This window comes from Oncorhynchus gorbuscha, linkage group LG17, assembly GCF_021184085.1.
Source record: "Oncorhynchus gorbuscha isolate QuinsamMale2020 ecotype Even-year linkage group LG17, OgorEven_v1.0, whole genome shotgun sequence".
Classification (NCBI taxonomy): Eukaryota; Metazoa; Chordata; class Actinopteri; order Salmoniformes; family Salmonidae; genus Oncorhynchus; species Oncorhynchus gorbuscha.
Window position 1 is genome coordinate 13,594,137 of NC_060189.1, and position 25,945 is coordinate 13,620,081.

At 43.8% G+C, this 25,945-nt stretch overlaps 1 protein-coding gene and 1 long non-coding RNA gene across 7 annotated transcripts in view; one reads left to right on the top strand and one right to left on the bottom strand.

Annotated features, from left to right (window-relative positions):
- Positions 1-5,747, bottom strand: part of LOC124001307 (lysophospholipid acyltransferase 2-like) — a 79,090-nt gene extending 73,343 nt beyond the window's left edge. Inside the window, exon 1 of the mRNA XM_046307989.1 lies at positions 5,495-5,747. Within this exon, the coding sequence (XP_046163945.1) occupies positions 5,495-5,578 (84 nt within the window). The 5' untranslated portion in view covers positions 5,579-5,747. The remainder of the gene's footprint in view (positions 1-5,494) is intronic.
- An 11,557-nt stretch (positions 5,748-17,304) lies between these two features.
- LOC124002239 lies at positions 17,305-24,841 on the top strand. Of its 6 annotated transcripts, XR_006832958.1 has the most exons (8): positions 17,305-18,855; positions 19,205-19,287; positions 19,449-19,742; positions 19,872-20,006; positions 20,453-20,512; positions 20,768-20,838; positions 21,813-21,906; positions 22,034-24,841. It is a non-coding gene; the product is annotated as an uncharacterized LOC124002239 (long non-coding RNA). The 6 variants fall into 6 exon arrangements; XR_006832957.1 differs by having other exon boundaries at positions 20,768-22,237; positions 22,285-24,841; XR_006832955.1 differs by having other exon boundaries at positions 20,768-21,906.
- The last annotated feature ends 1,104 nt before the right edge of the window (positions 24,842-25,945 follow it).

Genomic DNA, 25,945 nt, shown 5'->3' on the forward strand with positions numbered 1-25,945 from the left:
GCTACACATTTTTCCATTGCTTATGCCTTGTGCTATCGGAGTGACTCAAATGTAAAATCAATGGGGGGCCCCACGCAATGACAATTTTAGATTCTCCCGGACTGTCAAGTTTTTATTTAGGCGATTGTCAATTATCAATGATCCTATTAAAAAAAATATATAGTACCATTATCTTTTCTATACACTGAAAACGTTTTACCATCCAGAAAATTAACACTTCTTCATCACGATAAGTAGCCTATACTAGAGAAATTTTACGTTTGAAATGAAAATAAGTTTGCTAATATGAGTAATTGCTAAAGTTCAGTTGGCAAAGCAAAAGGCACTCGTCAACTTCAAACGACCGGCTCCTTCATATTTTCATGCACACATTAAAATAAAATAAAAGAGTGAAGCGCATCTAACCCAATTCTGATTTCCTGTACTTCCTGTGTTCGCTGTATAGGGCGTTCTGAAACAGGACATCAATGAATGGCAGAAAATCATGACTCATGCAAGTGAAGTAGAACCCATAGGACTGATAGTGCCTCCAGAAAGTATTCATACCCCTTGACTTATTCCACATTGTTGTGTTACAGCCTGAATTCAAAATGGATGAGCCTAGATAGATGCATACATACATAATGAGAAAGTGGAAACATGTTTTCAGAAATGTTGTATTTAATTTTCAATAAATGTGACATAAATATCTAATTTACATAAGTACTCATACCCCTCGCCATGACACTCCAAATGGAGCTCAGGTACATTCAATTTCCTTGAGACGACACTACCACTTGATTAGAGTACACCTGTTGTCAATTCAATTGTTTGGACATTTAGAAAAACACACCAGTCTATATAAAAAAAGGTCCCACAGTTGATAGTCCATGTCAGATATTATACTACAATCAGGGCTCCAGAGTGGCACTGCATCTCAGGCATTACCGGACAGGCTACCTGTCCCAGAACTGCTGTTTTCAACTCTCTAGAGACAGCAGGAGCGGTAGAGGTGCTGACCTGTTGCACCCTTGACAACCACTGTGATTATTATTTGACCATGCTGGTCATTTATGAACATTTGAACATCATGGCCATGTTCTGTTATAATCTCCACCCGGCACAGCCAGAAGAGGACTGGCCACCCCTCATAGCCCTGGTTCCTCGCCTGGTTCCTTCCTAGGTTTGGCCTTTCTAGGGAGTTTTTTTTCTAGCCACCGTGCTTCTACACTTGCATTGCTTGCGGTTTGGAGTTTTAGGCTGGTTTTCTGACCAGCACTTTGAGATATCAGCTGATCTAAGAAGGGCTATATAAATAAATTTGATCACTACAGACCCTGGTTTGATCCTGGGCTGTATGACAACTGGCCGTGATCAGGAGTCCCATAGGGCAGCGCACAATTGGACCAGTCTCGTCCGGGTTAGGGGAGGGTTTGGCCGGGGGGAGGGTTTGGCCGGGCTAGGCCGTCAATGTAAATAACAATTTGTTCTTAACTGACTTGCCTAGTTAAATAAAAAATACACTTAAGTCCAAGGAACTGTCCATAGATCTCCAAGACAGAATTGTAATGAATTTAAAACAATTTCAAGACTGTTTAAAGTTTCTGAGAGCAGTGGTCTCCATCATTGGAAAATATGGAACTACCCAGACTGCCTAGAGTTGGCCATCCAACCAAACTGAGCAATCGGGCAATCAGGACCTTGGTCAAGGAGGTGACCAAGAACCCAAGGCACACTATGAAAGAACGAGAGTTCATTGGCTGAGCTGGGAGAACCTGCCAGAAGGACAGTCTACAGCACCTCACCAATCTGGGATTTATGGGAGAGTGGCCACTCCTGGGAAGAAAAATAAATAAATACACATGATAGCACACCTGGAGTTTGCAAAAACACACGTGAAAGAATCAGAGCATAAGGCAAAAGATTCTGTGGATTCTGTGGTCTGATGAGAAACATTTGACTCTTTGTCCTGAATGCAAAGCACTCTGTCGGGTGAAAGCCAGGCACAGCTCATCACCCGTCTAACACCATCCCTACCGTGAAGCATGGCTGTGGCAGCATCATGCTATGGGGATGCTTTTCAGCGACAGAGACTGGTCACACACACCAGCGGTGGGTTTGTCGTCAAAAGATGGATACATGTCCAGAAAATAACCTCATACCTACTGTAAACTATGTTGGTGGATATTTTAGATTATGGGGTTGTTTTGCTTCCACTGGTCCTAGGGCTCTTGTTAGGACAATAGCGTCATGAACACTACCAAGTACCATAACATTTTAGCCAAAAACCTGTGTGCCTCTGCCAGGAGGCTGAAACTTGGCCACAAGTGGATCTTCGAGCAAAACAATGACCCAAAGCACACATCAAATCCACAAAGAAATGGTTAAATGACCACAATATCAACATTTTGCAATGGACATCTCAGTCTCTGGACTTGAACCCCATTGAAAACATGTGGTTTGAAATGAGGGCAGTCCATAAGCACAGACCGAAGTATATGAAGGACCTGGAAAGATTCTGTATGGAAGAATGGTCTAAGAAAATGTCTCCTCTGAGTAGTTGTATCAGTATAAAATGTTTTGCTCATCTTTATTAAAGGGCCAATCATTTTGGAGGTGACTGCATTTAATTTAGAGCTACTTGAGCCATAGACACCAATGGTAATATAGACCACCAGCCATTGGTTATGTAAAGAGTGGCCAACTCTAGAGCTGGACACTAATGTGAAAGATATTTTGTGCAGAATACTCTTCCCCATTTTGTAAATATGCAAGCCAACAGAGATAAGAGGAGAGAGATAACATATTCATGGATCCATGGAAGGGACTGGACGTGCTGGAGAGAAGGAAAACGGCATCCCTTGAGAAGGCAAGAACAAGATGTATGCCCGGAGAAGTGCACTAGATTCACAAGGAGACGTATTTTTATTTATTTAACTAGGCAAGACAGTTAAGAACAAATCCTAATTTTCAATGACGGACTAGGAAAAGTGGGTTAACTGCCTTGTTCAGGGGCAGAACAACAGATTTGTACCTTGTCAGCTCGGGGATTCGAACTTGCAACCTTCCGGTTACTAGCCCAACGCTCTATCCACTAGGCTACCCTGCCGTATACTTGTAATACAGAGGAGGAATGGCGGGAAAAGGGAGATGGTTTGTCAAAGAAGAATGTTAGATAAGAGTAAGCAGAGTGAGCTGTATGCCTGATCAAAGACAGGGGAAGTGTGTGTAGACTGATAAGGGGGAAACAAAGCCATTTTAGAATAAGGATACAAAATGTGGAAAAAGTCAAGGGGTATGAATACTTTCTGAATGCACTGTGTACAAGTTATCCTGTATGAGCTTTTGTGCCAAATACATTATGTTATTACAGGTGTCAAGCATATGGCCATTAGGCAGCCATGTGTATGAGGGAGGTTCCTAAGGGTGAGAAGTGTGCAGAAGGGCATGAGACAAAGGAATGTGTAGCATTGGGAAAAGTAATGGTACGTGTTAATTGTCGGGGTGCCGATGGGACTAGGGTTCAGAAATGTCCGGTGTGAGAGAAACAGGTTGAGGTTTCCAGGGTTAGAGTAGTGCAGAAGTTGTCAGCATTTATAATAATGGTTATCAAATGTACTGCAGGGATGGAACTGAAATTGCAGAAAATTTAGGTTGAGGCGAGCTGCAGAGGTAATTGGGTGTAGGAGACTTGATGTCAGAAGAGTTACAGGGTGTGTTGAGTGGTGGTGTCCCGTCCTTTCAGGCAGTTGGCCTGAGGTAGGACTAGATCAACTTAAATAGTGGAGTGTGGTGGTGGCTTTTTAGTGAGTGTAGGATTAGATGTAAGGGTTTTGTTTATTTATTTATTTTAAGTATAAGGGAGTTATACTCCAGTCTAGTAGGTGGCGGTAATACATTTATTTATTTTACATGTAACCTTTAAACTAGGCAAGTCAGTTAAGAACAAATTATTATTTACAATGATGGACTACTTATTGGATACCAATCACCGTTAAACCTCGTTGAAGTAGTAACATTCATGATTCACCTATGCCTCTCGTATTTAAGATAGGAATGTTTGTGCAATGGTAGGCTATCTAGGCCTACACCAGCACCAGGCTGTTTTAGCCATCTACGTTTGCTCCGACTCTTATAACATTTAGAAAGCTAGCTAGCGATTAGCATTAGCGGCTAACAAGATGGATTTTAGCAACAACTTGCTAAGAAAAGACAAACTAGCAGACAGCAAGATACAAACTAATAGTAAGTATTGAACGCTTGTGGAAAGCAGCGTCGTTGTCACCAACACAGTACTTGCATCTGTCTGACCGTGGAGACTACAGAGTGAACGGCAAGAAAGTGTTCGTGACTCCGTGGTGGAGCCACTGCTCGCTCCTTGAGGGGCAGGGTTTGGTGTGAGTAGAGGCATGCAGCAGCTGAGAGAAATACGACTCAAGTAGAAAACGAGTTTACTATAAAAACGGACATTACACGCGCAGTAGTTGCGTATCAAACTTAAGAAACCAAACATGTAAATACAATTATAAAAGGTGAAGTAAAAACCCAATCCTATCCATGCATCAATACTGGTATATAGTAAAATACGATATTCCGCCCAGCCCTACTCCGTAAAAGGACAATTCAGTGATAGCAAAGAGACACGAGGTTGAGTGTTCATATTGATTTGAAGCAGTATTGGGTTACTGTCCCCATCACATATTTGGAGGGACCAACTGTTTTTTCATATGCTGCTGTACACAACCCCTGGGGATCTCAGGAAGATACAGTTTGATATGATTGAAGAGAGGGCTCACAGTGACACAGCAGAGTATTAACAAAGTCCGCTGTGTGTGTGATAAACGGAAATGTGATTTTAGAAAGCAAGCATTAGCAGGCTAACGTCAAAGCGACCCCTCACGATATGCAATAGTTATCAATGGACCACACCTTGTTACACAACTGGTGGGCTACGTCACACACAGCAGGACACTGATTGTGGTAGGCAAGTCTAATCGCATTAAATAATAAGCGATTAGCTAGGAGAGACACTGGTATCAATTTAATTGATTTAAAGGGTTGATGAATTACTCGCTTGAGAAGATGTCAATGTAGACCGCTTTGTCTGTGTGGAAAAAAAACGATTGGTGGTAGTATAGGCCTATAAGTTTTGCAACAGTGGCGCAGCCTAGGTGGAAATAGTGTTGAATGAATGGAACTTTCATTAAGCAAGTGCTAGGCCTAATACATCCTACAGTTGACAATCCAAACCATTCAACAATACACGAGAAGCTGAAGTTACCAAATTCTCCAACCATTTCGAGAATGTAAAAATATTAGTATCTAGTAGGCCTAAAACATGTTTTACAATAATGCAACAATCTAGCGAATGACGTCTCTGACTTTATGATTAAGACGGCATTCAATGAGGTTATTGTAGCCTGCACGCTACAATCTCTGCATCACTAATAAAACCAGTTAACCTACAGCAGTACACCAAAACCAAGGAGATAATCAATTCAAAAATATGTTTTACCTGGTCTAGAGGAAGATTGATTATCTCGCTTATCGGCTGCAGTAAATTGGAGCCAGTGCAGGACGATGTGGTTTCAGTAGCCATTATTGAGGCCGTGAATCCTTGCTCCCCTTCGCCGTCGCAGATACACTCTCCTCCGTTGAAAAACTGCTGTTGCCGCTGCGACGGACTACCAGGCTAGATGGTTGTCATCCGTGTTACAGCGCCACCAAAATCTACAGCACATATCAAACAGCACCAACGACAACAAAGACAGTGTGGGCGGAGGGATATATTCCGCGCCCCCCCCCCCCTCCATGACATTTCTCAGCCTATCGTGTGGAGAAAGTGATTTCAAGTGACCAATCAGATGTATGTGGACGACACAGAAAATATTATGTACATTTTCCCAAACGAATCAAATTTGAAGTCGACTGTGTCTCACGTGGACTCCTCCCATGTACATATGAGGCATTCCACTTGGAGAAGAAAAATTTCGCATTCATAACAACTCGGAACTCGGACATCTCCGACTTTAGTGGGAACTTGGGGGAAAAAAATCGTTTAGAACAGTCATCCAACCTGAAGGTCACTGACCTGAAGATCACTGTCATGATTTGACCTCGTTCTTTTCGGAGTTCACGCTTGTCTTGAAAGCACCATATTCAAGACAACTGGTACCATGTACAAATCTCAGAATTCCCACTTCAATGTGTTCAAAACAACTGGGAACTCTAAAAAAAAAATGAGCTCAGACTGGGAAATGTTTATTTGAATAGTAATCCAACTCAGAATTCCAACTCGGGAACTCTGGCCTTTTTCTAGAGCTCCAACATTCCGACCTGAAGATCACTAAGGTCATGATTTGACCTCCCTGTTGTTTTGAACACGGCATGTTTTGAATGTGTTGCCAACCCGGGGCACCAGACCATGCAAAATGTTGCTGAATGTTCATCCTTAAGTCAGAACGTGGGCTTATGTCATGTTCAAAACAACTTTCAAGCATTCAATACAACTGGGAACTGGAAAAATACTAACTCTGACAGGAAAAATTGTTTTGAGCGGTCAACCAACTCGGAATTCTAGAAAAACTCTGGCATCTTTCTAGAGTTCTGACTTTCCAACCTAAAGATCACTGACGTCATTAATAGACCTAGTTTTTACCGAGGTTCCATGCCACGTTCTAAAAAACTGGGAACTCGAAAAAAGGTCAAATCATGACATTAGTGATCTTCAGGTCGGAAAGTCGTGGCTCTAGGGGGGAAAAAACAGTTTAGGACTTGAAATTTAGAGTTGGATGAACATTCTAAAATATTTTTTCCCACTCTGAGTTAGTTTCTTCCAGAGTTCCCAGTTATCTTGAACGCTCGGAAGTCAGAGATTTACATGTTCCCAGTTGATATGAATGCGACATAAGCCCATGTTCTGAGATAAGGATGGACGTTCAGCAACGTTTTGCATGGCATGGTGCCCAGGGTGGGTGGAGATTTTACTTAAAGCTACAATATTTAACTTTTTGGGCAACCCAATCAAATTCATAAACAAACGTGTGTTATAGATCTGTCGTTCTCACTGAAAGCAAGTGTAAAAAGCGGTAGATCTGTTTTCTATAAGCTATTTCTATGCTTCCCGTTATTAAGTTTTGTTTTTGCATCTTTCACTTTGATTTTGTACAAATACACTATTTTTTGCTATGGAAAATATATTTCACAGCAGTTTAGATGGTACAAGGATTCTCTACACAATGACTTATTTTTATGACTTATTTTTACATAAACTGAAATTGGGAAAACTTTTGGAAACCAGGAAATGGACACTAGGAAATGTCTCAAATGTGCAAACTCCACCCACCCGGGGCACCGGAAGTGGTGGGAAAAGTACTCAATTCTCATACTTAAGTAAAAATAAAGAAAACTTCATAGAAAATGACTCCAGTAAAATACTACTTGATTAAAAGTCTAAAAGTATTTGATTTTAAATATACTTAAGTATCAAAATTAAATGTAGTTGCTAAAATATACTTAAGTATCAAAAGTAAAATTGCTAAGAATTTTAAATTCTATATATTAAGCAAACCAGACGACACTATTTTATTTGTATTTTATTTACGGATAGCCAGGCTCACACTCCAACATTCAGACATCATTTAAAAACAAAGCATTCGTATTTTGTGATTCCGCCAGATGAGAGACAGTAGGGATGACCAGGGATGTTCTCTTGATAAATCTGCAAATTGGACCATTTTCTGTCCTGCTAAGCAGTCAAAATGTAATGATTTCTTTCGGGTGTCAGGGAAATTGTATGGAGTAAAATGTACATAATTATAATTAGGAATGTAGTGAAGTAAAAGTAGAAATTGTCAAAAAATATAAATAGTAAAGTAAAGTACAGATACCCCCAAAACTACTTAAGTAATACTTCAAAGTATTTTTACTTAAGTACTTTACACCACTTGCACCGGGTCATGCAAAACGATCTGGCACAGTGTTACAAAAACTATTACAATGTTACAGTGTGCATTATATTTTACAATGTATACAGTGTTGCAGTATGAGCGAAATATTGTTACAGTGTATCAGCAGTTGAAGCATTTGTAGTCCCATTGGGTTTGGTTGAACATATTTGGATTACCATATGAAACTATTACCTGCCAAAACTGATTAAGAAAATGCTTTCATTTATCTCTTCACAATCTGTTTTGGCTCTGGCATGCTTGTTGCGAGGTAAAGCATACATTTGTATTTTTGTGAGGTAAGGATATAATGAAACTAAATTGAACATTCACATTCATTGGCTAGGTCTCTGCCTATGTTCAGTGCAGTGTATTTGAGTGTCAGCTACAGACTAATTGTGTGATTTGCATCTAGTGGCCTAAAACACAATGAAAAGAAGGAAGCTTGTACAGAATAAAAAATATTCCAAAACATGCACCCTGTTTGCAATAAGGCACTAAAGAAAAACTGCAAAATATGTGGGAAAGGAATTCACTTTATGCCCTGAATACAAAGTGTTATGTTTGGGGCAAATCGAACACAACACATCACTGAGTACCACATATTTTCAGGCATGGTGGTGGCTGCATCATCTAATTGGTATGCTTGTCATTGGAAAGGGAGTTTTTTAGGATAAAAATAAACAGAATACAGCTAAGCACAGGCAAAGTCCTAGAGGAAAACCTGCTTCAGTCTGCTTTCCAACAGACACTGGGAGACAAATTTAACTTTCAGCAGGACAATAACCTAAAACACAAGGCCAAATATAAACGGGAGTTGCTTACCAGGAGGACATTGCATGTTCCTGAGTAGCCTAGTTCCAGTTTTGACTTAAATTGGCTTGAAAATCTATGGCAAGACTTGAACATGGCTGTCTAGTAATGACCAACAACCAAGTTGTCACGCCTTGGTCTTAGTATTTTGTGTTTTCTTTAATTATTTGTTCAGGCCAGGGTGTGACATGGGTTTATTGTGTTGTCGTATTATTATTTTTTGTAGGCATTGGGATTGTGGCTGATTAGGGGTGTGTCTAGCATATGCTTGGCTGCCTGAGGCGGTTCTCAATCAGAGTCAGGTGATTCTCGTTGTCTCTGATTGGGAACCATATTTAGGTAGCCAGGGTTTCACTGTGTATTTCGTGGGTGATTGTTCCTGTCTCTGTGTTAGTTATTCACCAGACAGGCTGTATAGGTTTTCACGTTCCGTTTGTTGAGAGTACCGGAGCCTGCCTGTTGATTCGCTGGAGCAGTGTGTAGAGAGTTATAGGAGAGTTGGAGTTGGAGAGACAATCACGACGGCGCAGAAGAAAGCCCGTGAGTCAGCCCCAAAAATGTATTTATTTATCTTCCGGGTTGGAGCGAGCGGTCGCATCCGCACTTCGGTCCGCAGGTAGTATAACTTTTCATTACATTTCATTACATTTCATTATAGTACAACGGTTTGATTTGTCTAATCTTAGCAATTTCTTCTTAGCTAGCTACATAGCCGTCTTTGTATCAAAGATAATTGCGTAATTATCGTATTTCGTCGTCCTAACGTAGTCTACACTGCTATCTGCCCAGCAGCTAGCCAGCTAGCAAACGTCCACCGTCTACTGAATAGCAGCACTGTAGAAACTATTACACTCAACTGAACGACTTGATTAGTGTAGTGTTAGCTAGCTACATAGTTGTCTTTGCTGTCTTCGTATCCAAGATAATTGTGTAGTTTAGAGTGTGTAGTCTTAGAGTGATTATCTTAATTTACCGAGGTTAGCTAGCCAGCTATTTGTCGTCCTTAACGTAGGAGACACTGCTAGCTAGCCAACAGCTAGCCAACGTCTACCGACTAGAACTTCCGCACACAACAACCCGGTCGCATTCCGCTTCGCTCCACAGGTAGTATCACATTTTCATTTCATTTCATTACAGTACAATGGTTTGATTTGTTTGATCGTAGCTAGCTACATAGCCGTCTTTGTATCAAAGATAATTGTGTAGTCTAAAGCGATTTTTCTAGGTTAGCTAGCCAGCTATTGTCGTTCTTTTAATGCAACGTAACGTAATCAAAACTGCTAGCTAGCCAGCTAGCCCCCGAATAGCAGCACTGTAGAAACTATTACACTCAACGGAACGACTTGATTAGTGTAGTGTCAACAACGCAGCCACTGCCAGCTAGCCTACAAAGTCAACAACGCAGCCACTGCCAGCTAGCCTACTTCAGCAGTACTGTATCATTTTAATCATTTTAGTCAATAAGATTCTTGCTACGTAAGCTTAACTTTCTGAACATTCGAGACGTGTAGTCCACTTGTCATTCCAATCTCCTTTGCCTTAGCGTAGCCTCTTCTGTAGCCTGTCAACTATGTGTCTGTCTATCCCTGTTCTCTCCTCTCTGTACAGACCATACACACGCTCCACACCTCGTGGCCGCGGCCACCCTAATCTGGTGGTCCCAGCGCGCACGACCCACGTGGAGTTCCAGGTCTCCAGTAGCCTCTGGAACTGCCGATCTGCGGCCAACAAGGCAGAGTTCATCTCAGCCTATGCCTCCCTCAAGTCCCTCGACTTCTTGGCACTGACGGAAACATGGATCACCACAGATAACACTGCTACTCCTACTGCTCTCTCTTCGTCCGCCCACGTGTTCTCGCACACCCCGAGAGCTTCTGGTCAGCGGGGTGGTGGCACCGGGATCCTCATCTCTCCCAAGTGGTCATTCTCTCTTTCTCCCCTTACCCATCTATCTATCGCCTCCTTTGAATTCCATGCTGTCACAGTTACCAGCCCTTTCAAGCTTAACATCCTTATCATTTATCGCCCTCCAGGTTCCCTCGGAGAGTTTATCAAGGCATCAAGCTCATTGATGAGCTCCTTTCCTGAGGACGGCTCACCTCTCACAGTTCTGGGCGACTTTAACCTCCCCACGTCTACCTTTGACTCATTCCTCTCTGCCTCCTTCTTTCCACTCCTCTCCTCTTTTGACCTCACCCTCTCACCTTCCCCCCCCTACTCACAAGGCAGGCAATACGCTCGACCTCATCTTTACTAGATGCTGTTCTTCCACTAACCTCATTGCAACTCCCCTCCAAGTCTCCGACCACTACCTTATATCCTTTTCCCTCTCGCTCTCATCCAACACTTCCCACACTGCCCCTACTCGGATGGTATCGCGCCGTCACAACCTTCGCTCTCTCTCCCCCGCTACTCTCTCCTCTTCCATCCTATCATCTCTTCCCTCTGCTCAAACCTTCTCCAACCTATCTCCTGTTTCTGCCTCCTCAACCCTCCTCTCCTCCCTTTCTGCATCCTTTGACTCTCTATGTCCCCTATCCTCCAGGCCGGCTCGGTCCTCCCCTCCCGCTCCGTGGCTCGACGACTCATTGCGAGCTCACAGAACAGGGCTCCGGGCAGCCGAGCGGAAATGGAGGAAAACTCGCCTCCCTGCGGACCTGGCATCCTTTCACTCCCTCCTCTCTACATTTTCCTCCTCTGTCTCTGCTGCTAAAGCCACTTTCTACCACGCTAAATTCCAAGCATCTGCCTCTAACCCTAGGAAGCTCTTTGCCACCTTCTCCTCCCTCCTGAATCCTCCTCCCCCCCTCCTCCCTCTCTGCAGATGACTTCGTCAACCATTTTGAAAAGAAGGTCGACGACATCCGATCCTCGTTTGCTAAGTCAAACGACACCGCTGGTTCTGCTCACACTGCCCTACCCTGTGCTCTGACCTCTTTCTCCCCTCTCTCTCCAGATGAAATCTCGCGTCTTGTGACGGCCGGCCACCAAACAACCTGCCAGCTTGACCCTATCCCCTCCTCTCTTCTCCAGACCATTTCCGGAGACCTTCTCCCTTACCTCACCTCGCTCATCAACTCATCCCTGACCGCTGGCTACGTCCCTTCCGTCCTCAAGAGAGCGAGAGTTGCACCCCTTCTGAAAAAAACCTACACTCGATCCCTCCGATGTCAACAACTACAGACCAGTATCCCTTCTTTCTTTTCTCTCCAAAAATCTTGAACGTGCAGTCCTTGGCCAGCTCTCCCGCTATCTCTCTCAGAATGACCTTCTTGATCCAAATCAGTCAGGTTTCAAGACTAGTCATTCAACTGAGACTGCTCTTCTCTGTATCACGGAGGCGCTCCGCACCGCTAAAGCTAACTCTCTCTCCTCTGCTCTCATCCTTCTAGACCTATCGGCTGCCTTCGATACTGTGAACCATCAGATCCTCCTCTCCACCCTCTCCGAGTTGGGCATCTCCGGCGCGGCCCACGCTTGGATTGCGTCCTACCTGACAGGTCGCTCCTACCAGGTGGCGTGGCGAGAATCTGTCTCCTCACCACGCGCTCTCACCACTGGTGTCCCCCAGGGCTCTGTTCTAGGCCCTCTCCTATTCTCGCTATACACCAAGTCACTTGGCTCTGTCATAACCTCACATGGTCTCTCCTATCATTGCTATGCAGACGACACACAATGAATCTTCTCCTTTCCCCCTTCTGATGACCAGGTGGAGAATCGCATGTCTGGCAGACATATCAGTGTGGATGACGGATCACCACCTCAAGCTGAACCTCGGCAAGACGGAGCTGCTCTTCCTCCCAGGGAAGGACTGCCCGTTCCATGATCTCGCCATCACGGTTGACAACTCCATTGTGTCCTCCTCCCAGAGCGCTAAGAACCTTGGCGTGATCCTGGACAACACCCTGTCGTTCTCAACTAACATCAAGGCGGTGGCCCGTTCCTGTAGGTTCATGCTCTACAACATCCGCAGAGTACGACCCTGCCTCACACAGGAAGCGGCGCAGGTCCTAATCCAGGCACTTGTCATCTCCCGTCTGGATTACTGCAACTCGCTGTTGGCTGGGCTCCCTGCCTGTGCCATTAAACCCCTACAACTCATCCAGAACGCCGCAGCCCGTCTGGTGTTCAACCTTCCCAAGTTCTCTCACGTCACCCCGCTCCTCCGCTCTCTCCACTGGCTTCCAGTTGAAGCTCGCATCCGCTACAAGACCATGGTGCTTGCCTACGGAGCTGTGAGGGGAACGGCACCTCAGTACCTCCAGGCTCTGATCAGGCCCTACACCCAAACAAGGGCACTGCGTTCATCCACCTCTGGCCTGCTCGCCTCCCTACCACTGAGGAAGTACAGTTCCCGCTCAGCCCAGTCAAAACTGTTCGCTGCTCTGGCCCCCAATGGTGGAACAAACTCCCCACGACGCCAGGACAGTGGAGTCAATCACCACCTTCCGGAGACACCTGAAACCCCACCTCTTTAAGGAATACCTAGGATAGGATAAAGTAATCCTTCTCACCCCCCTTAAAAGATTTAGATGCACTATTGTAAAGTGGCTGTTCCACTGGATGTCATAAGGTGAATGCACCAATTTGTAAGTCGCTCTGGATAAGAGCGTCTGCTAAATGACTTAAATGTAAATGTAAATGTATTGCGGGGGGCTCAGGGAGAGAGTGGCAGAGTCAGGAGATAGACCTGAGCCAACTCTCCTTGTAAATCGTGAGGAGCCAAGGAGGAGACCAGAACCAGAGCCGGTGTTAGAGGTGAGCGAAGCAGAGACTGTGAAGGAGTTCATGGGGAAAGTGGAGGAGAGAGTAATGAGGGAGTTGCTAGCTTGGTGCTTTAGGTACAAGATTCGTCCGACGGAGCGTGTCAGGGATTTGATGGCACCTGGGTCAGCGCTCCATACTCGTCCTGAGGTGTGTGTTAGTCGGCTGGTGAAAATTGTGCCAGCCTCACGCACTAGGCCTCCTGTGTACCTACCTAGCCTTGCACGTCCTGTGCCAGCCCTGCTCTCAGGCTCTCCAGTACACCTTCACAGTCCAGTCCATCCTGTGCCACCTTCACATACGAGTCCTCCGGTGGCAGCTCCCTGCACCAGGCTTCCTGTGAGTGTCCTCGATCCAGTACCACCAGTTCCAGCACCAGGCCTTCAGTGCGCCTCGCCTGTTCAGCACAGCCAGAGCCTTCCTTCCTTCTAGCACTGTTGGAGCCTCCCGCCCGTTCAGCACAGCCAGAGCCTTTCTCCTCTCCTGCGCTTTCTCCTCTCCTTCCTCCTCTACAGCGATGCTGGAGTCTCCCACCTGTTTAGCGCAGCCGGAGCCTCCCGCCTGTTCAGCGCAGCCAGAGCCTTCCTCCTCTACAGCGCTGCTGGAGTCTCCCGCCTGTTTAGCGCAGCCAGAGCCTTTCTCCTCTCCTGCGCTGCCGGAGCCTCACGCCTGTTCAGCTCAGCCAGAGCTGCCAGCCTGCATGGAGCTGCCAGGTTGCATGGAGCAGCTGGAGCTGCCAGGTTGCATGGAGCAGCCAGAGCTGCCAGGTTGCATGGAGCAGCCAGAGCTGCCAGGTTGCATGGAGCAGCCAGTCTGCATGGAGCAGCCAGTCTGCATGGAGCAGCCAGAGCTGCCAGTCTGCATGGAGCAGCCAGAGCTGCCAGTCTGCACGGAGCTGCCAGTCTGCATGGAGCAGCCAGAGCTGCCAGTCTACATGGAGCAGCCAGAGCTGTCAGTCTGCATGGAGCAGCCAGAGCAGCTAGATCCGCCAGTCAGCCATGATTTTCCAGATCTGCCAGTCAACCAGATTCTTTCAGATCTGCCAGTCAACCAGACTCTTCCAGATCTGCCAGTCAACCAGAATCTTCCAGATCCGATAGCCAGCCAGGATCTACCGGAGCCTACTACCTGCCTGAGCTTCATCTCAGTACCGGGCTTCCCCTCAGTCCCGGGCTTCCCCTCAGTCCCGAGCTTCCCCTCAGTCCCGAGCTTCCCCTCAGTCCCGAGCTTCCCCTCAGTCTAGCATAGGCTTGGCTGCCTGAGGCGGTTCTCAATCAGAGTCAGGTGATTCTCGTTGTCTCTGATTGGGAACCATATTTAGGTAGCCTGGGTTTCACTGTGTATTTCGTGGGTGATTGTTCCTGTCTCTGTGTTAGTTATTCACCAGACAGGCTGTATAGGTTTTCACGTTCCGTTTGTTGATTTGTATATTTAATAGTTATTTCATGTATCGCTATTCTACATTAAAGAACATGAGTAACCACCACGCTGCATTTTGGTCCGACTCTCCTTCAACTGACGAACGCCGTTACACAAGTTGACAGAGCTTGAAGAATTAAAAAATACTAATGTGCATATATTGTAATAATAATAATAATAATATATGCCATTTAGCAGACGCTTTTATCCAAAGCGACTTACAGTCATGTGTGCATACATTCTACGTATGGGTACTTTCCAGGTGTGCAAAGCTCTTAGACACATACCCCAAAATACTCACAGCTGTAATTGCTGTGAATACTTTCAGTACCAGTTAAAAGTTTGGACACACCTACTCATTCAAGGATTTTTCTTTTATTTTTACTATTTTCTACATTGTAGAATAATAGTGAAGACATCACAACTATGAAATAACACATATGCAACCATGTAGTAACCAAAAAAGTGTTAAAGTCAAAATATATTTTATATTTGAGAATCTTCAAAGTAGCCACCCTTTGCCTTGATGACAGCTTTGCACACTCTTTGCATTCTCTCCAGCAGCTTCACTTGGAATGTTTTTCCAATAGTCTTGAAGGAGTTCCCACATATGCTGAGCACTTGTTGGCTGCTTTTCCTTGACTCTGCAGTCTAACTCATCCCAAACCATCTAAATTGGATTGAGGTCAAGTGATTGTGGAGGCCAGGTCATCTGATGCAGCATTCCATCACTCTCCTTGGCCAAATAGCCCTTACACAGCCTGGATGTATGTTTTGGGTCATTATCCTGTTGAAAAACAAATGTTAGTCCCACTAAGCGCAAACCAGATGGGATGGCTTATTGCTGCAGAATGCTGTGGTTGCTATGCTGGTTAAGCGTCCCTTGAATTCTAAATAAATCACAGACAGTGTCACCAGAAAATCACCACCACACCTCCCTCCTCCATGCTTCACGGTGGGAACCACACATACGGATATCCTCAGTTTACCTACTCTGTGTCTCACAAAGACAGAGCGGGTCGAACCAAAAATCTCAAATTTGGACTCATCAGACCAAAGGACAGATTTCCACCAGTCTAATGTCCATTGCTCGTGTTTCTTGGCCAAAGCAAGTCTCTTCTTATTATTGGTGTCCTTTTGTAGTGGTTTCTTTGCAGCAATTATACCATGAAGGCCTGATTCATGCAGTCTCCTCTGAACAGTTGATGTGGAGATGTGTCTGTTACTTGAACTCTGTGAAGCATTTATTTGGGCTGTAATCTGAGACTGCTAACTCTGAATTTATCCTCTGCAGCAGAGTTAACTCTGGGTCTTCCTTTCCTGTGGTGGTCGTCATGAGAGCCAGTTTCATCATAGCGCTTTATGGGTTTTGCAACTGCACTTAAAGAAACTTTCAAAGTTCTTGACATTTTCCGTATCGACTGAACGTCATGTCTTAAAGAACGATGGACTGTCATTTCTCATTGTTTATTTGAGCTGTTCTTGCCATAATATGGACTTGGTCTTATACCAAATAGGGCTATCTTCTGTATACCACCCCTATCTTGTCACAACACAAATGATTGGCTCAAACACATTCAGAAGGAGAAAAAAATCCACAAATGAACTTTTAACAAGGCACACCTGTTAATTGAAATGCATTCCAGGATACTACCTAATGAAGCTGATTGGGATATTGCCAAGAGTGTGCAAAGCTGTCATCAAGGCAAAGGGTGGCAACTTTAAAGAATCTCAAATGTTAAATATTTTTTGATTTGTCTAACACATGATTCCATGGGTGTAGTTTCATAGTTTTGATGTCTTCACTATTATTCTAAAATAAAGGTGTGTCCAAACTTTTGACTGGTACTGTGTGTGTGTGTATATATATATATATATATACAGTATATTGTCCCTTGACTGTGGATTTCTGACATGCATGACTGAAGTTGCAGGCTTGACTTTTCCCTAAATATCTTAACACATTTAAACTGAAATCAGTTTTGTTTTTGAGATTGTCAGGTAGTATACAGTGATTTTCATTAAACATGCAACAGTGTAGTTCCTTAACAATTATGCATATATTACTGTAGGTGGATGGAAATTATCCAACCATTATGTAGAAGTGTTGAAATTATGTTGAATATAATAATAAACGACATTTATCAATCTGACTCCAATATCTGCGTCTCTAGGATCTAGTCAAGGTAGCGAGCCTTGCGTCACCGCTTAGTAGGCTATGACTTTAATGAACATTTCACCGTTATGCAATTATTTAGACGCCAGATAATTGGCGCAGGTAGCCTAGTGGTTAGAACGTTGTAACATATAAATCGAATCCCCCGAGCTGACAAGATAAAGATCTGTCGTTCTGTCCCTGACAAGGCAGTTAACCCACTAGACCGTCATTTTAAATAAGAATCTATTCGTAACTGACTTGCCTAGTTAAATACATTTGGAAGAGCTACCATAATGCGATTTCTCAATTCAACTAATAGTATTACATTATACATTACATACTACTCAGAGTAAGACAACATGTCTTCAATTCAGAATAATATATAAGAGAAAAAACAGTGTGAGATATTGCAAACAAATTCTCAAACAATGAACAAAAAATGTATCGTCCTTTTAACCAAATTCAAGCAGAATCTCACGCCCAACCCGAATGAACATTTCTTTACACTTTGCTAGTTAAAAGACAGGAAAAAACATCCAGATTCTAATCAACTACATTTAAATGATAGAAGCGCTCCTCCTGTGTCGCTCCTCTTTGAACAATATTCAGTCTGACGAACAAAACAAAAGTTCCGCTGTAACTAAATCCATAGCACTTACAGTACAATTAAAACGTTTTAAATGCGTAGCTCTTTATGAACTCACATATCTCCAAAAAGGCCAGTTTGACGAGAATGTTCACTCTGACAGTGACAGGCGACTTGTGTTACGGAGTCAACTTGTGCCCTCTGCTGGCCAGAACTGGTAGCTAAATCTGAGTTCACAAACAGAATCAGGAAGCCACCGTTGACAGAACACAAGCCACTCCTACTCCTTTGAAGAAACATTTGAAGGAAAACGAAACATAAAGCTATCTGTTACTCTTGCTGTTTGTTGGTGTGTGTTTGAAAATGACAGAGGCTATGGATTCGATCAGTTGTTCTATCTGTCTGGATCTACTGAAGAATCCAGCGACTATTGCTTGTGGACACAGCTACTGTATGGGCTGTATTAACGGCTGCTTCGACCAGGACGATTCGAAGGTGGTCTGCAGCTGCCCCCAGTGTAAGGAAAGCTTCATCTCCAAGCTGCCCCCAGTGTAAGGAAAGCTTCATCTCCAAGCTGCCCCCAGTGTAAGGAAAGCTTCATCTCCAAGCTGCCCCCAGTGTAAGGAAAGCTTCATCTCCAAGCTGCCCCCAGTGTAAGGAAAGCTTCATCTCCAAGCTGCCCCCAGTGTAAGGAAAGCTTCATCTCCAAGCTGCCCCCAGTGTAAGGAAAGCTTCATCTCCAAGCTGCCCCCAGTGTAAGGAAAGCTTCATCTCCAAGCTGCCCCCAGTGTAAGGAAAGCTTCATCTCCAGGCCCGTTCTGTGGAAAAAAAACACTCTTCTGGCTGAATTGGTGGAGAAACTGAAGACGACAGAATAACTCCAAGCTTCTCCTCCTGCTCACTATTATGTTGGACCTGGAGATGTGGAGTGTGATTTCGGCATTGGGAGAGTGTGTCTGGCCTCTTACTGTGAGACTAACCTCCAGCCTCACTGTGAAGTAGCTCCCTTAAAGAAACACAAGCTGGTCAAAGCCTCCACACAACCACAGTAGAAGATCTGTTCTCGTCATGACAAAATACTGGAGGTTTACTGTCGTACCGTTCAGCAGTGTAGCTGTTGTTTTTGTATGATGGATGAACATAAAGGCCATGATACAGTGTCAGCTGTAGCAGAGAGGACTTAGAAACAGGTAAGAATGGAACTCTGCTGTTAGATATCACATATTTGCATTTAAACAGTCTAATAATAATTACTCTTGTTACCCTTGCCTCATAACTATAAGGCAATGTTTTGTCTACTACTGTGACACAACTGAAATGTCAAAGTACATACAGTAGATAAACATTCAATCACTGTTGCTAGGACTAAATGTGTCTTTGAGGAATACATTGCATCTCATTAAGTCCATGCAGGGCATAACATGTTTCAAACATGACATGCTTGAATGCAAATAGTTGGAAAATTTCATTTTCTAGTTTTTGTAGAAATACAGAGTAGGATGTAATAAATGGCTAAATTAATTTAATCTTGTTCTGCAGAAACAGTTCTGGGAGAACATCAAGAATCCCAGAATAAAATCCAGGATAGAAAGAAGGAGATACAGGTTGTGAACTCTCTGAAGGTGAGTGTTGGTTGGGGTCATCTATATTTACATTATACATACATACATACAGTACATGCATATATACATACATTTTCAGTCTTTCTGGGGTTCTGGTGAGAGCTAAGTGAATGGGCTGGTTGACATGGACCCTTCTACTCTCTTTGTGTGTGTCCAAACAGCACTCTGCCCTGGCAGCAGTGGAGGACAGTGAGAGGAGCTTTACTGAGCTGATCCACTTCATTGAGAGAAGACGCTCTGAGGTAAAGGAGTTGATCAGAGCCCAGGAGAAGGCTGAAGTGAGTCGGGCTTAAGGACTCCTGGAGCAGGAGGTCGCTGAGCTGAGAAGAGATGCTGAGCTGAGAAGAGATGCTGAGCTGAGGAGAGATGCTGAGCTGAGGAGAGATGCTGAGCTGAGGAGAGATGCTGAGCTGAAGTAGCTCTCACACACAGAGGATCACATCCATTTCCTCCAGGTGACATCACTAATTTAGATATACCTTACAAAATCATTTCCAAATGTCTATTTAGATTATTTTACCAATTAAATGTACTTGTATTACATTAACATCTAATTTTCTCAATACTTTTACTTCTCTCTATAGAGTTTCCAGTTTCTCTGTGTCTCTCCTGGATCTCAGGCCTTATCTCCTTGAAGCATTTGAAGACATCAGTCTCTGAACTGAAAGATTGACAACAAGACATATGCAAGGAGGAAATGGACAAGATATCTGATGACGGTTGGTAAAATGCATTTCAAGATTTTGCATAGAATAATACCTCAAACTGCATTACATACTACTAGACATGAAATAACTGCATTACATACTACTAGACATGAAATAACTGCATTACATACTACTAGACATGAAATAACTGCATTACATACTACTAGACATGAAATAACTGCATTACATACTACTAGACATGAAATAACTGCATTACATACTACTAGACATGAAATAACTGCATTACATACTACTAGACATGAAATAACCGCATGACATGTATTTGTGATAGGACCAAATGAATGTATAGATATGGGTAAAGTTTATCTAATGAAATGGCTGGTCATTTCATCAACCAATCCCCATATCCCCCTCTAGTTACCTGTATATTGTTTGATAGTGGACATGAATAACGTGGACCTGTGATACAGTATTTACTAGCCTGTCTGTCTCCACAGTGATTCAAGTTCAGATTGACCACCCTGCTGAGCCCAAGACTAGAGAGGAGTTCATAGAATGTGAGTAAACACGGACTTTTTATTTGATCTTACCTTTATTTAACTAGTCAAGTCAGTTAAGAACAAATTATTATTTTCAATGACGGCCTAGGAACAGTGGGTTAACTGCCTGTTCAGGGGCAGAATGACAGATTTGTACCTTTTCAGCTCGGGGGTTTGAACTTGCAACCTTCCGGTTACTGCCGCCCCACACACACACACACACACAGACTTTTAATCAAGTGATTTTAACCACTATATTTTTCATCTTCTCAGACTCCTGCCAGCTGACGTTGGATCCCAATACAGCACAACGGTACCTGTGTCTGTCTGAAGAAAATAGAAAGGTGACCATTAGTTCTAAGGTTCAGTTATATCCTGATCATTCACACAGATGTACCTTCTTTAAGCAGGTGCTGTGTAGAGAGGCTCTGTCTGGAGCCTGATACTGGGAGGTAGAGTGGAGCGGGAATTGGGTTTGTATAGCTGTCTCATATAAAGGAATCAGCAGGAAAGGAGATGGTAATGAGTGTTTGTTTGGGGGTAGTGATCAGTCTTGGAGGTTTGACTGCTAGACCTAGACCACAATGCACGAACACTGTCCTTCTATAGCGTCTACGAAAAAATGACCCTCCTCCACAGAGTCCAGGCCACATTCACTCAGCCATTCTACCTGAAGTTCATTTGCTGGATCATCTGAATATACTGACACCTATTCAGTTACAAAGCTATTCGTCTGCTGGCCTTGTTGATACATGTGCATTAGGACAAAGATTGATTGACTGTGGCCGAAGTTTGACGTAAGATTGCAGATATCATAGAGTACAGACGGCATAGTTTCTTAATTTGCATGTACAGAGGGGTGAACAAAACCAAGTGTATATGAACGCATAATGAGACATTCATGCACTGGAAGGAGTTCTTGACAGGTGAAACAGTCCAATCATCATTGAGCTCATTTTATTCAGTGTCTGGTGGCTCAACACTGCTGAACTATTTCAGGGGAAGAGACATTTGTACTTGATTGGGATGAGGTCGTTTGTCTTGGTTGGGATGAGGTCGTTTGTCTTGGTTGCTACGCAATAAATGAGGAGTTAATTGGCTCATTTCATGAAGTGGAGCTTTGATTCATGTTCACTGTACATTTGGTAGTTATTATTATTTGCCTAAATGTGTAGCTACACTGTACCTGCCTATGTAACTACTTTACCATGTTAATACACTGGTTATAGGGGCACGTTTTAAAGTGAGACCGTTGTTGTTGTTCTAGTCCAATAACTGAGCCGATGATTTGTTGTGTTTTCTGTGTTACTATTCTCAGTGCAGCCTCTTGTTTGGAGTGGTTCAAGACCACACAGACAACAAACAACAGAGGAGAGAAACATAACAAAAAAACGTCAAAGATAAAGGCAAATGTATGCAAAAAGTAAAGAATTTAATAAAGTAGCCAATTAGTGAAGTTGTCAAGAGTTGAGTTCTAGTACAATGCTTGAAGTACAGCACTTAAAGCTGCTTCTTGTTCACTCCTCTCCATCCGTGCAGACACAGCAGCACGCTGACTTGAAAATCCTTTGGAGAACCCAACGGACTGATCCTTTCTTGGGTCGGATGGCAACAACCTCTGTAAATACCAAGAAGGGGAAAACCTTTGGAGAACCCAACGGACTGATCCTTTCTTGGGACGGATGGCAACAACCTCTGTAAATACCAAGAAGGGGAAAACCTTTGGTTACAAACACTGACCAGGTAATGGGCTCTACTACACCAAGCTTTTAAGACCAAACACTGACCAGTTAATGGGCTCTACTACACCAAGCTTTTAAGACCAAACACTGACCAGTTAATGGGCTCTACTACACCAAGCTTTTAAGACCAAACACTGACCAGTTAATGGGCTCTACTACACCAAGCTTTTAAGACCAAACGCTTCGTTCTCTGTCAGTGTAACTCACCTGCTTTCACATCCTCTCTGTCCTTCTCTTCCCCCCGAGGTTGTCATTGGTTACTTCTACTGCTAAAAGTAGAACCCAATGCACTTTGGCTTCAGTTTGCTCCTCAATTCATGCTCCTTGGTAGGAAAGAGAGGTAGAAGCAGTGATCCCTTCCCTTTGCATTGGTTACCTCTACAACAGTCTGCAGACAGAGAACACATGTGCAGTTAGCAAACAATTCGTTATATTTTAACAACTCTTTTTACTGACTCGAGAGTCTGTTTAAAAAATAAATAACAATCTGAGTGACTCGTTCATTTTAGTAATTCGTTTGACCTGCTAGTGCTGGCCGCAATGAATCCAACAGCAGGATTATAGACTCTCCTCCGGCTCAGATGTGCCCCGACCACCAACTGTCTATCATATGCACTCAGGGAAATAGATCATGAGCATAGAGAATAACTGATAATTGATCGCATGGTGCAAGAATGACTGCAATTAATTGATTGTTGAATGTTATGATGGACACAACAGCTTTGTAGAACCAAAACTCTGTTCAACAAACTCGAACTCAAGAACGAATCGTTTAGGGGGGGCTGCAGTTTGCGAACAACTTTGTGCTTATGTATTTTATAAGAGGCGATGACCAAAACCTGAACACTAGTAGTTGTACTAGCACCCCAGGGCTGTCAACCTCACACATCTCCACACATGTCTTTTGTCAGCAACAAAGATAGATTACACATCATGTTATTTTGTCCACAACACAGTGCTACAGAACACCTGTTGTAGCCTCAGGCTAACAAGCCAGGCAGATTCACGCACACCGTCATCCTCACTGTCTGTGATTCTAACCTGTAGACCAATGAGCTGAGAAAAACGGGGGGGGTCAGTGATGTGTGGTTTTGTCATGGTCATGGAGGGAACTGTGAGTAGCCTACAAACACTTTGGATACAAACCACAACAGCTGTCTTCAAGAATACGTCAAAGATGACTTCAAGAGGTCAAGAGTCATACTTCTTCCTTTAAGCAGATGACTGAGTAATTCTGTAGTCAAATGCAGCATATGTATTGTGATGCTATAATGGTCTGGAGCCCCCGATACAAACCCCATTTGGACAAACACACTTTTTCACCCATTGAAAGCTACTAAACTAGTGTATGTCTTCCTCAGTGGAAGCAGAATACGGAATACTAAACACCCCGTAATCCACAGTATCATCTCCGAAAGCTCAGGTCAAACAGCTTTGAACATCATTCCATACTGTATATTCTCATCGCTATACAGGTGGGCCAGACTGGCACAGCATGATTGGAATCCCTATGGCCACATTACTGTAATCACACCACATCTGAATGTCCCCCTCATGTATTCCACCCAGGACGGTACAAACTCATTTTTCAGTCATACTTGACATCGAGGAAGTTGTTATTCTAAGTAAATATAGGGTTTGGTTGCTAGGGGCTACCACTGAATGAGCACCTGCTTTGCACATGTACAGCCTCACATAGGCAAACGCTTCTATAGCGCCTTGCGGTCAGATGCCGAGCAGTTACCATACCAAGTGCTGATGCAGCCAGTCAAGACACTCTCAATGGGGCAGCTGTAGATCTTTTTGAGGATCTCAGGGCCTAAACCAAATCTTTTCAGCCTGCTGAGGGGGAATAGGGGTTGTCATGCCCTCAGATCGCCATGATAGGTCCTTAGCGATGTGGACATCAAGGAATTGAAGCTCTCAATCCTCTCCACTACAGGCCCATTGATGTGAATGGGGGAGTTTGGCCCTCCGTTTCCTGTAGTCCACGATAAACTCCGTTGTCTTGCCCACGTTGAGGGAGAGGTTGTTGATCAGGGTCTATCTAGGAGTTTCACTGTAGGTCTGAGAGAAGTATATACAGTATGCAGTCAGAATGCAGTCAGGTCTATTATTCCTAATCCTAGCCTATATCTAACCTCATGTCTGAACCAAGTAGGACCCGTGTGGGCATATGAATGTTGTATTTTGACTTATGAAACATGCTGTATTGTAATAGTTTTGAGGTGTCAACAGGAAGAGACAAGACTACTGTCTAGCAAACAGAGATATGGCTGAATATCTACTCCTTTTTACCACAGCCCTGTCAACAATATTCCTGATTCAAGTCAGAGTCCTTGTATTCTGAATATAAATTGTTCCTTTGTACACAGAGATCATTTTTCAACACTCAATCTTCACATTCTAATTTGAATCCTCTGGGCAGATCTGGGTGTAAATGGTTTCCTACTCATTTTAGTGTCATTTTAGTGTCTTGATTATTTATTGATACAGAGAGTCCTGCTGGACTCCATCTTGTTTCTTCTCCCAGATGCCCACATCCCCTTCTGAATACTGTTTATGTACTACAGGCCTTACATAATCGCTATTAAACATTTACTAAGAGATGTTTTCAATGAGAAAGATAGAGAGAGAGAACACATTTTATTGCATTCATTATTATTGCCCATTTTTTATGTAATTTTGTCTGGTTCTATCTTGAGACCACTGGCTGCCAGTTATATCCTCCAGCACAAAGAGACACACAGAGTTGGCATCACCATGGCAACTTCCCCCAAGCTCCAGAACATAAACTTCCATCAATGCAGCAAAGTGTTACAGACTCCACGTCGGGTCTGTAGTTTGAGTGTGTGGTGAGAGAGAAGAGTCCAATGAGAGCTTTAAAGGCCAGAGAAGTACATGTCAAAGTGATGAATGGTATTTAGGAGGGCCCCACTCAGAACCCCATCCATACAATAGAGAGAGACACTGACGCACTACCTGGGATCAACAGCCCTGACAATGACTGTGTGTGTTTGTGTGTGTATGTGTGTATGTGTGGGAGGGGCGGTGCTGTGTGTTTGTTTATGTCTGTCTGTCTGTGTGTGTGTGTGTGTGTGTGTGTGTGTGTGTGTGTGTGTGTGTGTGTGTGTGTGTGTGTGTGTGTGTGTGTGTGTGTGTGTGTGTGTGTGTGTGTGTGTGTGTGTGTGTGTGTGTGTGTGTGTGTGTGCGTGCGTGCGTGCGTGCGTGCGTGCGTGTGTTTGTTTCTGAACTTGCCAAACAATCCAACAATAGACCTTATCCTAATTCTACTATTACTATAGTGCACTAATGCCCCCAACACATTCCTTCATTCACTGTGAATTACATCTGTCAGGCAGCTAAAACTGCAGTGACCCTGAAATGAAGGACAGGGTCATTCGGCTGGCATCCTTATATAGTAAATGCAGAGTGAATAAGAGACGAGAGATGAGGATGAGACAGGAAGTGTCTTTTTGTTGGACACAAATGTCGGCCAGAGGTCCCTCAATGTATCGGGTCTCAGAATAGAACAGCACCCCGCCACAGAGATGTGTTTATTTTGCGTCTGTCTGCAACTCCTCGTGTCTGAAAATCATGTTATGACTCTTTGGTCAATGTGCTCTTTCTACATCCCTCATCCTCCATCCCTCATCCCCATCCTCCATACCTCATCCCCCATCCTCATCCCCCATCCTCCATTCCTCTT